Genomic DNA, 16,098 nt, shown 5'->3' with positions numbered 1-16,098 from the left:
TACAGGTCTCCATAAAGGAAGCTTTCCTCTTCCTGAAGAGCCCTCTCCTGATGACCCACCCTCTGCTCATTTTCATGTGACACTAAGAAAGGAACCAGGAGGCATGGCCTCGTGAGCTAAAATATCTTAGTGAGTCAGAGGATGGTACCCGTGAGAAATATCTTAGCCTCCCCTCTTTCCCAAGCGGCAACAGTGTTTCACACACTATCTGCCCATATTTGTTTCACTCTCTGCAAAGTTTGGGCTCTTTGAAAAAAACAGCACCAAGCAGGGCAGCCATCATTTTTTTCCTTATCACCTTCCATACTTTGCTCTTTGCTGTGCTTCCTTTAATAGCTTTTTAACCTTCCAATTTTCAAGCTCCAGGCCACCATCATCTTGTACCACCATTTTAATAATATAACAGAGTGTTTGCTGTTAGATAAGCCATTTGGTTCGGAACAGAAATACCTTCTAAAATCTGAATGATATCTGACAGTCTGCCATCAAATCATTTTAATTGCCTAATTATGAAATGTTCTGGTAGCTCAGCGCCTGTAATGCAGGAGACCCCAGTTTGATCCCTGGCTTGGGAAGATCCCCTAGAGAAGGGATAAGCTACCCACTCTGGTTTTCGTGGGCTTCCCTGGTGGCTCAGATGGTAAAGAATATGCCCGCAATGCGGAAGACCTGGGTTTGATCCCTGGGTTCGGAAGATTCCCTGGAGAAGGGAAGCGCTACCCACTCCAGTATTCTAGCCTGGAGAATTCCATGGACAGAGGAGCCTGGCGGGCTACAGTCCATGGTTTCCCAAAGAGTCGGACAGGACTGAATAACTTTCACTTTCTTTCATGAAATGTTCTAACAGACACTGTATGTAAAATCCTTTTGCTGAAATCCAAGAAAAGGAGAGGGCTTGCATCTTATGCCATGAGAGGAATCTTGCCTCTTATTTCTCAAAATAAACTTGTGAGATAGGTATTTTGTAAATGAGAAACTGAGGCCCAGATTATTACTGAGGATCAGTGAACTATGCAAGTTCACATAGCTAATAGGTATTTATAGCAGAAATTGAGACCCAGATCTCTTAGATGCCGAAGCACTTTAGCATTGACTCCAAGAAGCTAGTTGGGTTGGGGAAAAAAAAAATCTCAAACATCAATGTGTGGGGCTATAGAGTGTAGTTAGATGACATAGGATCATTTCCCCAAACTCACTCACTGTTACTCTGAGCAAGTCAAATTTCTCTGGGCTATAATCTCTTCATATGCATGATGAAGCTAATCTAATACTTATTTTACATGCGTTAGGTCTGTTGTAAAGATCTAATGAGATAGTTTGTGAATGTGTTTTATAAGGTGAATAATGCTTGTTTTTAATATAAAGCTTTGTGAGTCCTCAGCCTAGTATCTTCTATCAAAATTCAATTCTCTGGGTGACATAAGAATTCACTTGGGCTCTAAATGATTCCCTTTTATCATGAAAATGGAAATTGGATCCTATTTAATGAACTTTCCCAGAGTGGTTTACCAGCTTTTGTGTCAGGCACATATACATCTGCATGCGCAGAAATTTCATAGAAAGCATAGAAAGCTCATATACAGTTTAAAGGAATATTAATAACATAATTTTTCTTCTCATACATATGCACCAAGGGTTTTCTCAGTATTGTTTACATCATTAGTAGAATCTCTGTGCAGTTACTCCAGCCAGTGCATGAATTAATTCATTAATCAAGTGACTCCTGAGTTCCTACCGTGTTCCAAGTTCTATGCTAGATTCTGAGTCTACAGAGCAGAGTAAGATACAGCAGCCCCTGCCCTCATGCATCTCAGCTGTGGGGGAAGAGGCATATAAATAGCATAGGTAAGTAAAAATGAAGTGGGACGTGGCAAAGATTTTTTAAACAGGACATGAAAAGCAGGGACCATAAAGAAAAAGACTGATAAATGGAACTTAAAATCTTAAGAACCACTTTTCAAAAGACATTAAGAGAGTGAAAAAGCAAACTACAGATAGGAAAAAACATTCACAATATATATATCTGACAAACGTCTCGTGCCTGGAATTATAAAGAATTCCTACAAACCAGTGAAGAAAATGACAAAAACCAGTAAAAACTGGGCAAATGACTTGAGCAGACACTTCTCAAAAAGGATCACCAAATGGCCAATTAGTATATGAAAAGCTCTAACTCATTAAGAAAAGGCAAATTAAAACCACAATGGATACTACCAAACACCTACTGGAATGGCTTAAATTAAAAATATTGGTAAGAATGTGAAGCAATTGGAATGGAACATTGCTGGTGGGAGTGTAAATTAGTATGACCACTTTGGTTAACTGTTTGGCAATATCATTTACCAAATGAAATATTCACCTACACTATGACATAGCAATTCCCATCCTAGGTATTCCCAAAGGAAAATGCTGGAATTTGACTTTAACACCTTAAACTTAAACTAACCTAAACACCTAAGTTTGGGCTGGTGAGGGCAGTTTAAGTCTTTGTTCCTTTGGGTAAATTTGTGACAAATAATTCAATGATTAATCTTATGAACAAGACCCTCCTTTTAGAAACTATATACTTGCTATAAACAATTATACTAAGGCCAGCTTAGGTCAAATTCTTCATTCCCTTTTGGTAAGACCTCTATGGTCACAGAGTCCTGGTCACTGCCATGACAGAACTAAACATTATCTTTTTGCAGATATGTTAATAATATTTGAAGCTGGTTCTATTAGAGGCAGAGCTACTAATTATTCCTTGGTTGGTGATACTTCTACGGAGCAGCAAAGGGGAATCCAGGGAGGGCACAAATTAATGGGGCCTGGGTGGGAAAACTATTTGCCTAATGCCATAAAAGGCTTCCCAAGGTTGAAAGGCTTTCGAAAACAGAATAGATGTTCCATCCTCGATTGGAGGTGGGATTTGAGCAAGGAATAGAGGAAGTTGAGAAGATGCAATTCACTGGTAGAAGGGAAAAGGAAAAGATTACAATCAGGCCAGTCTTTCCCAAATAAGAGTGACAGACTCATCAGCTTCCTTGTGGGTGGGTACCAGCCTCCACTGACAGCTGACTAAATAAGGAAGCACATTTTCCTTAATTGGAGAGGGAGGAAAAAAAGGAAGATAAGAAATGTTGAAAGAGTTGCCATTTATACCAGTTCACTGAAGAGGAAGTTTGGGATTTTTTCCCCTTTTTTTCTTCATTAGTATAAACATGTAACAAATACTCAAATTAACCTTCCATCTCCAACACCACACTGAAACTGTTCTTAGTCTCCAATGATTTCTTGTCTATTGAACATGTGACCCTAGACAGAATTAGACAGTTGGTGACTAGATGCTTCTTGAACATTCTCACTCTTGGCTCACTTGACAGTTCTCTCTGGTGTTTCTCCTTCTTCACCGGTCACACTGCCTAGACTGGGCCTCTTCATGTTGGTAATCTCTAGGCCTGGGTTCTGGGCCATCTTCTCTTTCTCCCTAGTGACCTCATTCTTTCTCATGGCTCTAAACTTCATCCGTAACGCTGATGATGTCTAAAATCTCTTCAGTTCAGTTCACCTCTCCTCAAGCATCAAAATCATGTGTTCAACATGCTGTACTACACCTGCACTTGGGAAGTGCCACAGTGAACACATCCAAAATGATTTTTCCACAAAATCTGCTTGATCCACCAGTCTTTCTGTCTCAGAAATGACATCCCTACCTACCCACTGCCCTGAATATTGTCAAAGCTGTATATTATCACCCTACTTATTTAACTTATATGCAGAGTACATCATGAGAAATGCTGGGCTGGAGGAAGCACAAGCTGGAATCAAGATTGCCAGGAGAAATATCAATAACCTCAGATATGCAGATGACACCACCCTTATGGCAGAAAGTGAGGAAGAACTAAAGAGCCTCTTGAAGAAAGTGAAAGAGGAGAGTGAAAAAGTTGGCTTAAAGCTCAACATTAAGAAAACTAAGATCATGGCATCTGGTCCCATCACTTCATGGCAGATAGATGGGGAAACAGTGGACACAGTGGCTGGCTTTATTTTTCTGGGCTCCAAAATCACTGCAGATGGTGATTGCAGCCATGAAATTAAAAGACGCTTAATCCTTGGAAGGAAAGTTATGACCAACCTAGACAGCATATTAAAAAGCACAGACATTACTTTGCCAACAAATGTCCGTCTAGTCAAGGCTATGGTTTTTCCAGTGGCTATGTACGGATGTGACAGCTGGACTACAAAGAAGGCTGAGCACCAAAGTATTGATGCTTTTGAACTGTGGTGTTGGAGAAGACTCCTGACAGTCTCTTGGACTACAACGAGATCCAGTCCATCCTAAAGGCGATCAGTCCTGGATGGTCATTGGAGAGACTGATGCTGAAGCTGAAACTCCAATACTCTGGCCACCTGATGAGAAGTGCTGACTCATTTGAAAAGACTCTTCCAACAACACAAGAGAAGACTCTACACGTGGACATCACCAGATGGTCAACACTGAAATCAGATTTATTATATTCTTTGCAGCCAAATATAGAGAAGCTCTATACAGTCACAAAAATAAGACCAAGAGCTGACTGTGGCTCAGATCATGAACCCCTTATTGCCATATTCAGACTGAAATTGAAGAAAGTGGAAAAAACCACCAGACCATTCAGGTACGACCTAAATCAAATCCCTTATGACTATACAGTGGAAGTGAGAAATAGATTTAAGGGACTAGATTCATAGACAGAGTGCCTGATGAACTATGGATGGAGGTTTGTGACATTGTACAGGAGACAGGGACCAAGACCATCCCCAAGAAAAAGAAATGCAAAAAAGCAAAATGGCTGTCTGAGGAGGCCTTACAAATAGCTGTGAAAAGAAGGGAAGCGAAAAGCAAAGCAGAAAAAGAAAGATATACCCATTTGAATGCAGAGTTCCAAAGAAGAGATAAGAAAGCCTTCCTCAATGATCAATGCAAAAAAATAGAGGAAAACAACAGAATGGGAAAGACTAGAGATTTCTTCAAGAAAATTAGAGATACCAAGGGAATATTTCATGCAAAGATGGGCTCAATAAAGGACAAAAATCATAGGGACCTAACAGAAGCAGAAGATATTAAGAAGAGGTGGCAAGAATAAACAGAAGAACTGTACAAAAAAGATCTTCACGACCCAGATAATCACCATGGTGTGATCACTCACCTAGTTAGATATCCTGGAATGTGAAGTCAAGTGGGTCATCACTACAAGCAAAGCTAGTAGAGGTGACAGAATTCCAGTTGAGCTATTTTAAATCCTGAAAGATGACGCTGTGAAAGTGCTGCACTTAATATGCCATCAAATTTGGAAAACTCAGCAGTGGCCACAGGACTGGAAAAGGTCAGTTTTCATTCCAGTCCCAAAGAAAGGCAATCCCAACAAATGCTCAAACTACCACACAATTGCACTCATCTCACACGCTAGTAAAGTGATGCTTAAAATTCTCCAAGTCAGGCTTCAGCAATACATGAACCGTGAACTTCCAGATGTTCAAGCTGGTTTTAGGAAAGGCAGAGGAACCAGAGATCAAAATGCCAACATTCGCTGGATCATCAAAAAAGCAAGAGTTCCAGAAAAATATCTATTTCTGCTTTATTGACTATGCCAAAGCCTTTGACTGTGTGGATCACAATAAACTGTGGAAAATTCTGAAAGAGATGGGAATACCAGACCACCTGACCTGCCTCTTGAGAAATCTGTATGCAGGTCAGGAACCAACAGTTGGAACTAGACATGGAACAGCAGACTGGTTCCAAAGAGGAAAAGGAGTATGTCAAGGCTGTATATTGTCACTCTGCTTATTTAACTTATATGCAGAGTACATCATGAGAAATGCTGGGCTGGAGGAAGCACAAGCTGGAATCAAGACTGCCAGGAGAAATATCAATAACCTCAGATATGCAGATGACACCACCCTTATGGCAGAAAGGGAAGAACTAAAGAGTCTCCTGAAGAAAGTGAAAGAGGAGAGTGAAAAAGTTGGCTTAAAGCTCAGCATTCAGAAAACTAAGATCATGGCATCCAGTCCCATCACTTCATGGCAGATAGATGGGGAAACAGTGGAAACAGCAGCTGACTTTAATTTTTCTGGGCTCCAAAATCACTGCAGATGTTGACTGCAGCCATGAAATTAAAAGATGCTTACTCCTTGGAAGGAAAGTTATGACCAAACTAGATAGCATATTAAAAAGCAGTGACATTACTTTACCAATAAAGGTGCATGTAGTCAATGCTATGGTTTTTCCAGTGGTCATGTATGAATGTGAGAGTTAGACTATAAAGGCGGCTGAGAGCTGAAGAATTGATGCTTTTGACCTGTAGTGTTGGAGAAGACTCTTGAGAGTCCCTTGGACTGCAAGGAGATCCAACCAGTCCATCCTAAAGGAGATCAGTCCCGGGTGTTCATTGAAGGACTGACGTTGAAGCTGAAACTCCAATACTTTGGCCCCCTGATGAAAAGAGCGGACTCATTGGAAAAGACCCTGATGCTGGGAAAGATTGAGGGCAGGAAAAGGGGACGACTGAGGTTGAGATGGTTGGATGGCATCACTGACTCGATGGACATGGTTTGGGTGGACTCCTGGAGTTGGTGATGGACAGGGAGGCCTGGCGTGCTATGGTTCATGGGGTCGCAAAGAGTTGGACACGACTGAGTGACTGAACTGAACTGATGCTGGGAAAGATTGAGGGCAGGAGGAGAAGGGGACAACAGAGGATGAGATGGTTGGATGGCATCACTGACTTGATGGACATGGGTTTGGGTGGACTCTGGGAGTTGGTGTTGGACAGGGAGGCCTGGCGTGCTGCAGTTCATGGGGTCACAAAGAGTCAGACATGACTGAGCAACTACTGTGACGCATTCATTGGACTGCCAACGTCAAATATAGAACCTTACTTTCCTTACAAGGCTAGCCAACCCAACAATTTCATGAACAGTTCAGCCAACGTTCATAGAGCTTTTATCATGAATGTTCAACATATAACTAAGAGTAGAGAAGAAGCTAACAAACGTAACCCTTGATAATGGAATGATGAACGAACCTTTGTCAGTAAACACTAGTGTCCTCAACATGAGGGCAAGCAAACCTGAATTATACTAACAAAAGTATCAACAGTACCCAGTCTTACCTCACAAAAACAGTAATGCAAAAAAACTAATACTGAAAAGTTTTTGATTTTATTTCCAAGATCAAATATTACAACAGGACATTTACATGTATTTATAAAAAAATGCAGCAGTTGAATTTATAGATCAGAGGTTTCCTTGAGTTTGGTCCCTCTCTCAGCACAGTGAGCTGATGTCTTTGAAAGACTCCCCTCCCTCCCCCACCCCAAATGTCCCACCGCCCCCTCCCCAATTCAAGTTGCAGTATCAATATAAAGTAACTGGGTACAACACAGCAAGAATATTCACAATTTGGTACAGCCAAAATCAGAGGATCACCAAGAGAAAGATCCTCATTTTAGAAATTATTTACCTATAGACTATATGTATCTATAGATATATCACACCCAGTTATTTAAGATTTCCCTGGTTTTAGAGCAAGTGGAAGTTCCATTGAGTCTTAGCCAGCAGTTACAGCTCTGCTTTATCTAACAGCATGTTTTTCTCCTCCTACAAGTGTATATTTTCTATGGTCTCCTTATGTCTTCAAATTTAAGGCTTTCCCTAGCACCTTTATTATCTCTTACTAGATATACAGGAGGGTCTTTCAAGTGTCTTAAACAAAAAAATTTAGTGGATGATCCTGTCGCCCCTTTCTCACTGGTCCCAAAGCCTTCTTCCCACTCTTGAGAACTGCAGAAACAAATGATCTCTCCTAGCACCATGGGATTAAAGCCCTGAAAATTGAGAACTATATGTTATGTGCATTTTAGGGAGCACTTGCCAGAAACACTACAATAGGAGCACTGTCTCTGTCCATTACCTTCTTGGATTCAATAACCAAATTACACTACAGATTAAATTTAGAGCTTGTCCTGCATTAAGAATGCAAATCTCACTGAGACCACCACTTTATCCAGAATAAGTTGAGTATACAAACATCCCAGGGAATTTCTAAATACCGTTAGAAACTGCTTGAGAACACTAAAGCAAATACCCTAAGTTGACTTCACTCAAGTCCCCAACCCACCCCCGTCCCTATCCCCAAATTCCATTCCTTGATTAACTTCTCCGAATAAGATCGGAAGTGAGGTTTGGAAAATGACATGAAAAATGTTGAAAAAACACAATAGTGAGGACACCAGAATTGGACATTCCAGATGATTCAAAATGCAGTTAAAACTGAACTCATACAAAGCATGCAGAGAAGCCTACAAACACTCCTGAGAGTTTCCATGGAACAATCAATACCTACTTTCTTTCTTAAAGGGTTAAAATAATAATAAAGACACCAGATGCTTAGAAGTTGTTAACAATCAAAAGGAAAACCATTCTAAAAAAAAAAAAAAAAAAAAGATTCTTAAAGGAGTGAATAAAATTATTTCTAAGATTCATGCCAAAGCTTGGCTGGAAGCCCCTCAAAATCCAAGTATCATATTAGCATCAACTGGTACTCATTTCTCTACAACTAAGACTAGAGGATTATCTCACAGCTTTACTGTCTGTCTCCCAGCAAGTTTTAAATAGTCTTTCCAAATCTAAGGGACAAACCTAGGAAAGGAACAAGGTCCAAGTCCCCAAATAGGTAAGATAAACAGCCACTACAAGCTTACTACTAATTAGCTGAAATGTGGAGGTCACATACTACTTTCATTCTAATTAGCAGGTAAGGGGATTTTCTGGTGGCAGTGGTCACTCCATCAGAGGTTTAACTTACAGGGCAGTAAATTATCAAAAAGCTACTGTTAAGAGCATATGATTAGTGTCAAAAACCTATTTATATTTTGAATCACACCATTTATTGATATTTTTCATTAGTAAGAACACAGAAGCTTGAGAAAAGCATACTATAAAACCATTTTGTTGAAAACAGAAAGATATCCAACTGAGCATCAACATTCCAATGTCATTAACTTGAATATGTCCTGGTGACACATACTAGAGTCAGCGACCTTGACAGAGGAAAATAAAAAAAAAAAAGCAGAATGGCAGGGAATGGTTTCAGATCAAGAATTTCTCTCCCTTATCATTTAAGATGCCCATATTGAGTCTAAGAAAAAAACAAACAGAAAAGACTTTAAGGAGGGGAGAATTCAATTCCAAGTCAGAATTTATCTAATGATTTGAAATGTTTCCCATTTTATCTACCATGTCTAATAAATGAGTGATTCATGGTGGCTGAGTTAGATTAATAATTTCTTTCAATGGAGATAAAATTTTTCTTACATTAAGTAGAGCTTATTCATCCAATCTATAAACCCAAGTGACTTTATAAGGGATATAAAATCTTAGGGCATTTTGATCTCTGTAGAGGAAACACTATTAAGCAAACAACAAAAACTTGTTGTTTGGTGCAACAGAATTAAGTACAGCAAGGCAAATGACCATATTTATAGATTAATATGTGATTGTTCTCAGGCAAAATACTACCATCAGTATTTATATCTCTAATCCTACAAGTAAGTCTGGTTATCTTTTGAAAATGCTTTACAGAAATACTAAATTATGTTTTATTAAGGTAGTTCATATTAGATTGCTCAACTCTACTTTGAGATCATATGTCAAAGAAAAGCCTGTACCAAAACTATTATGTTTATGAGAAAGACTGAGATTCTAAGCAATACAACAGCATTCCATAAGCTAAAGAAGAGGGAAGGGTGTTATGGACTAGCTATTCTATATTTGGAATAAGGATTCTTAGTTAGAGAGAGAGTTATAAAAAATGATGTTTGCCTCAAATTCTTTCCTGGTATATTAATTTATAAAAAATGAAAAGTTATTAAAAGTCAGAAATTGAATTTCTTAAACATATCCAATTTCATTAAAAATCATGACATTTTCTGAGAATAGACGTCAAAAATCAAGAACAGAATGGAAACGTAAAAGAGAAAGTTGTATTAAAAGATTTTCTAATTAAGGGTCTCATTACATTCAATAATTTAATCACACGATCACTTCATGGGAAAACTACCAAGGTCATCATAATCTCTATTAAAAAAAAGGCTAAGATTCTAATCTGTCTCTCTAGCAGGACTGACACATAGGTGAATCAAAGACTGAAACAGCCATTACTGAAATACAGAATTTCGACATATCAGGAGAAATCACCACACTGCCTTGGTGTTCTCTGTTGGTTATTTTCATTACTACAGAACATTTTTACCACTATTCTAAAATGTATACAGTGCAATACTAAGTTTCATGGCAAGACAGTAAGTAAAATGCTAAGCAAGGCAAATAAATGAAGTTAAATATTCATATTACACAGCTGTCCTTAAGTGGCCTTTTCATCAAGGCTTATGTTTATTGGAAAATTGCTATGTTCACCAGAAGGGTGGGTTCTTCTTACTCTCATTTAGTTTTACACAAGACTTTACTTACTCATCAACCTCCATTTCATGATTTACTATTGAGTAATACTTCTGAGTACTATTTACTCTCTCTCTCTGGCTCTAAATGAAAGAGATCCAGAAAGACAGAATGACACCATGGAGATACACTCTATGGGATAATAAATATTTTAAAAAGTCAATCTAATTCGATCCTGAAAAACTTGTTTCTGTCAAAACCAAGTGAATTCTACAATTTACACAAATCAATTTCCTAACAACTGCTTAGTCAGTAAACTGCTTTGTTCAAGCAAACAAACAGAATTAAATTTAACTCTGGCTGTCAGTGAAATAATTGGTTCTTATTACATTTTAGTTACACTCAGCGCTGATTAGAAAAACAGCATTAAGTTTTAATTAAAAATAATGAAAAACAGCATTAAGTTTTAATTAAAAATAATGAATTCTGTTTAAAGGATCATTAGTAAACCTGAAACTATTATACTCTCCTTCTGGAGATTTCAATCATCACAGTATGGGTAGATCAAGTTACTGGACAAATGAAACCTGGACACAGGGAAAAAAGCAAGAACTGATTAACAAGAGTACTTTTAATTACTCTAGGGATAATATATAAATAAAAGGAAGAGACTCAGAGCATTAAATTTTGGAGTGGAGAGCATTCAGAGATAATATAATTCAGTGGTCTACAATCTGTGGGTTCCCAGAGTCTCTGGAAAGGACCTGCAATTCCACATGCACACGTACATTTTCTCCACCTAAGGAATTAAGGGTTTTAATACTTAACCCCACAACTCCCCACCACTGCCGGATTTTAACGTTACAAGCCCTTTTACTTGAACAGACTAGGAGCTATTGATCTAGTCCAATTCTCAACAGAGAATTAGAAGCACAGATGTAACCCAAGTATACTTTATACCTAATATAGTGCCCCTTCTGCATATAATATATAATATATAATACATTTAATGTGTACCTGGGAAGAGAAATTAAATCTTCCCTTTCCAGTAGGAAGTGGCTCCCTCTGGTATTTTCCTAAATGTCCAAATGAGATCCCTGCTGGCTTAAATCTTTAATCCTGGGATCAATAATTCTTTCCTAGTTATGCCTTATTGTTAAATGTCACACCCTAAATCTAGCAGTTTCAAAAGCTGGTACTAAAGAATACAGGGGAATCAAAAGAAAATGTGAGCAAGTGTTTGCCACTTTTCAGTTTTATTTCCCTAAATAAAATTTACACTATTCTTTACCTTTTCTAAACTTCTATTATAATTATGGTTCAGACTCAGGAAAGTAAGTGTTTACATGTTCTATTATCTCATGTGTAGTGTGTCTCTCCAACTGGATAAAACAGGCAGGAAGCAGATCTTAGATTAAGATTTTTCCAACTTTGATTAAGGACTCAAATAACTGTTAACTTACAGAGTCAAGGAAGTAGAATTTTATAGAAGATTTGAAAATACACACACAGAATGTTCAACAATCTAATATAGATGGGATATAGAAAAGATAATGGTATCTTTTCTGAAAAATGGTAAAAAAAAAAAAAAAAAAAGGTTGATAAAATTCTTTTTTATCCTTTTCATTTTTTTCTTGGCAAATAGTGCCATAGTTATTTTCCTTTCACATTTTCATCAGTGCATCATTTTTAAAAAACAATTAGTAATCAGCCCCTGAAATAATGGTGTAAATAAGACTATATAGGCATAGTACAAATCTCACGAGCTTTAAGGAAACAAAACCAAATAACTTATAGAGCCAAACAATGAGAAGATAACCTTTTGAACAAATTGATTTCTGTTGGAGACCACAGCATGGGAGTGAAAAAAAAGCATGAATGCCAACTCTGATTTTGCCACTTACTAGCTGTGACATCCTGAACAAGTTCTCTAAACTTCAATTTTCTTCCTTATCTATAAAATGGGGAAAATATGCATTTTGTGGAGTTCTTAGGGAGATTAAAGGAGAAAATGCACATGAAATACTTAGTACTTGTTAGTTACTAAAAATTACTTTCCTGTTCTTCCCCCGTTTGGCTATTCTCTTCTCTGGCCCCTTCATAAATCAAATTCAAATGCTTTCCTGTTACTTTCCTCCCTGCTAATTTTCATTTCATCTCCCTATAGTTGTCTTCTGTCATTTACTCTCATCAAACTCTATCTTGTTCTTTTCCTTCCTACCTTTTAAGGTCTCTTTCAAGCTATTTCCAATACCTAAGAGGAGTGACTATTTTTACCTAATCTTACTAACTTCATTTTATCTATTCAATAAAACCTCTCTTCCAAAGAGCTAAGGAATTTGCAGAGGAAATAAGACTTACTAATAAAGTGGATTAAGTTCTTGCACAAAGCACAATCCATACTCTTCCTGTGTACAATTCATAATGCCTTTCTTGTGGGCCTGTATACCAAACCCAGGATAATTACACTCCTGCCTCAAAATAAAATCCTCTACATCTTGAACTCTAAAAACCCCTGTTTTATTTAAGTTGGATCAATATCTCATGCCCCATCTCTTTGATATGCTTACTTGTATCACTTTGATGTGGTCATCTCATAGTAATCAAAGTTGAAAAAGTTACTTTGGTTTCTTATATGTGGATATGCCAGAGCTGAGCTTATCAGAAAGAACTACATCTTATCATTAATGAACATGTTGTCTTAAGGTTTCTAGATATGTTTTACAAAGAGAAACTAGTAGGTAAAAGAATGAAACAGAATCCTATGGGGAAAATTCTTGACTTCATATTTTTAACAAATTTGGACTTTAGCTGTGACTCTGCTGAGAGTGGAGACAGGTGCCACCACAGCACCAAAGCTGAGCATAACCTCACCTCTTACCCTGTGCCTCCCTGAATTTTCAGATTTTTGACCTTGTCTATGACCAATAGTTTTTTTACCCCCTAATGCACCTTTGTATATAGCTCTGTTCTTCAGACAGCAAGTATATTATCCAAGTTCAGAGAAACAATTGAGGAATTAACATGAAAACCATGCTTCCTCAATGAATCAGAAGCTGCTAGTTAGCCTCGAGAGCCTATGAAAATACACCAAAGTGGTATTACTCAGTCACCAATCTAAAGAGAGAACTTTGACTCAAGGTATAAATGAAATTGTAATTATATAAATATATTTATAAATATTTATACAATTATATACTTATACATAAGCACTTACACAGACTTAGAAAAAAATTTAAGAACATCAATTCAAAAGGACTCACTGAAGAATAAACAGAATTTTCCATGATTTCCTTGAGGACATACATAACTCATTCTTTAGGGAGGGTCCCTCAAAGTCCAACCATTAGAAACCGTATTCTCTAATTGTGTACTAGCAACACACAAGCATCTTTTTTCTTTTTAAATCCCCCAGTTGCCAAGAGAGTGATCTTAAAGTAGATGGGAACCTAAAGGTCTCTGAGTAATAGCAATTTATGTTCCTCAAGTAGAAGAATCAATCAATCTAAATCCCAATCAACAAAATAGGTTCACTCTGTATTATGATTTTATAACAAGTTAAAGTTCTGATTTTGCCACCAGAATTACTGCTACCCGTTCAGAGGACTCTAAATCTCAAAATAAGAACTGAGCATAATGTGAAGCTGGTAAGTCTAATCCTATTAAACAGATTCAAGATGACCTCTTCTAAATAACACTGAAAAAAGTGCTCACCAACTACAATTTGAATGTGGCTTTTGTTGGCAGAAAAAACCCACACCCGAAAATTACAGGTAATCTTCCCCACTTCCGTTACTAAATGTTGTCTTAGGAATTGATTTTAAGGGTCCTCCCCTTAGAGCTAAGTTTTCAGTTTTGATGCCTTTTGTAAAAAACTGCATGAGGAATTAAGCTCATTCAATCACCAGAGCTTTTCAGAGACAGTTCCAACCAATGGTAAAAGATAAATCATTATTTCTAACCAAAGGAACATGGTTAGCAACTCTCAGCTGCATCTTCTTCTTTTTCCCCTAGGGCATACATTAAGTATGCCTTAAAGCACATAGGACAATCAATAACCATAGTGGTTACAACTACAAGCCATTGTACTCATGATTACTTAACAGCTGCCTTCCTATAGATCACTTGTGGACCCAAACAATGGAAGGGCCAAAGGAACTAATATGCTGTACTGGCAAAAACAGCAAGTACCTTCCTATCCTAGTCATCACAACGTGCTCACAAAATGTCCATCCCAAGATTAGCAGGATCAAGATAGTTTACAGAGTAATAACGAAGAAAGCTGTCTCAGGCTAGGATACTGAAAGCCACTCCATGCTACTCACCCTAATTTAACACTCTTTCTGTCAATAACACATATCATGGAAATAATTCTAGATGGGAGTTCTTTGAGAAAAACATTAAATATAATGAGCAGTAATTATAAAGGATGCTTTTTCCATGTAAACAAAAGCCTGGGCACTTTGTTACGTGGTATTTCCTACATGAACAACAAAACAAAACATGTGTTAGAGAATTTCTTCTCCCTACTAAAAAAGGGCTTACAAAACAGAGAGGCTGTTCTTATTCTGAATCTAGCCATTCCTTTACCAAAGGAGTCTGAGGAGTAACATTTCATTTGATCCCCTAAAAGTGCTGTGTAAGGGACCACTTATTGGAACACACATTTCCTGCTGCCAGTACTAGGAGGTCTTATCCTAACACTTCCATTTGGTCACCAGATTAGGTAAGAAAGAGAGAGAAAAGTAGGAAAAGGAAGAAAATGGGAGAGGAGGAAAAAAAAGGGGGAAGGTGAGGCTGATTACAGGAGAGAACAAGAAACAGAAGAGAAGGCAGGTGACTTGCTTGCCCAACTTTGGCTCTATGGTCCTATGAGCCAAAATGCATACTCAGTGACATGGTATCTCACAGAAAAAGGGAAAAGGGGTAAGCTGAGAGAGGTCAGGCCGTGATGTTAATTTCTTTCCTGTACAAAGACAGTCTCTTGAGGACAAAGGCCTGCCTCCTGTAATGTAATATCATAGTCCAGATGAGAGAGTTTCCTCCGAGGGAAGTTGGTGAGAAGTTCAAAACGTTCATTTGGATATCCTTTAGACTGGACATGCTTCACCAAAGCCTATGAAAAACAAGAGAAAAGGCAAAGTTGTTAAATGAAAACAAAAGACAGACCATAATGAAGAATTAAAAAATATAATATTCATTTTTCTATCAGATAAGATGTAAGTTTAAGTTATAAAAACTGAAGCTCACTCTTGTAGAAGTGGCAATATAACACTTTGCATGGGGAGATAATAAACCTGTACTCAATAATTAATAGCCAGTAAATGACATTGAAATGTTCAGGGTTATTATTGTCTCACCAATAAACAAACCCAATTTCTGTTCATAAGATTATTATCCTCATTTTTAAACATTTCAGTAGTTTTCCTTCCTTCTATTTATCAGGGAAGATACGTCCTTCATCCTATCTTGTCAGTAGTCCACTGAATCCTTTCTTGCCTTCTCAGAAGCCATGCCACCACCACAAACCAAGTTCTTTTACATGTATCTTCAACATCTTTTCTACAGATGCTTCACATCAGACTTAAACATGCTTAGTCTCTCCTTCAATCATGTTTCTCTCTCTGACTGCTGCTCATTTCCCACTCTAGATTCAAAACCAATCTTCTTGAAAAA

The 16,098-nt window shown here is 37.7% G+C and overlaps 1 protein-coding gene across 1 annotated transcript in view; it reads right to left on the bottom strand.

Annotated features, from left to right (window-relative positions):
- Window positions 1-7,163: 7,163 nt before the first annotated feature.
- The window catches only part of UBXN7 (UBX domain protein 7), a 58,846-nt gene continuing 49,911 nt past the window's right edge, over window positions 7,164-16,098 (bottom strand). The window contains exon 11 of the mRNA XM_061166914.1: window positions 7,164-15,538. Coding sequence (XP_061022897.1) covers window positions 15,377-15,538 — 162 coding nt within the window. The 3' untranslated portion in view covers window positions 7,164-15,376. The remainder of the gene's footprint in view (window positions 15,539-16,098) is intronic.

The sequence above is a fragment of the Dama dama genome, chromosome 19 (genome assembly GCF_033118175.1).
Source record: "Dama dama isolate Ldn47 chromosome 19, ASM3311817v1, whole genome shotgun sequence".
In the NCBI taxonomy this organism is placed as follows: domain Eukaryota; kingdom Metazoa; phylum Chordata; class Mammalia; order Artiodactyla; family Cervidae; genus Dama; species Dama dama.
This window is presented reverse-complemented; position numbering and strand designations above follow the sequence as displayed.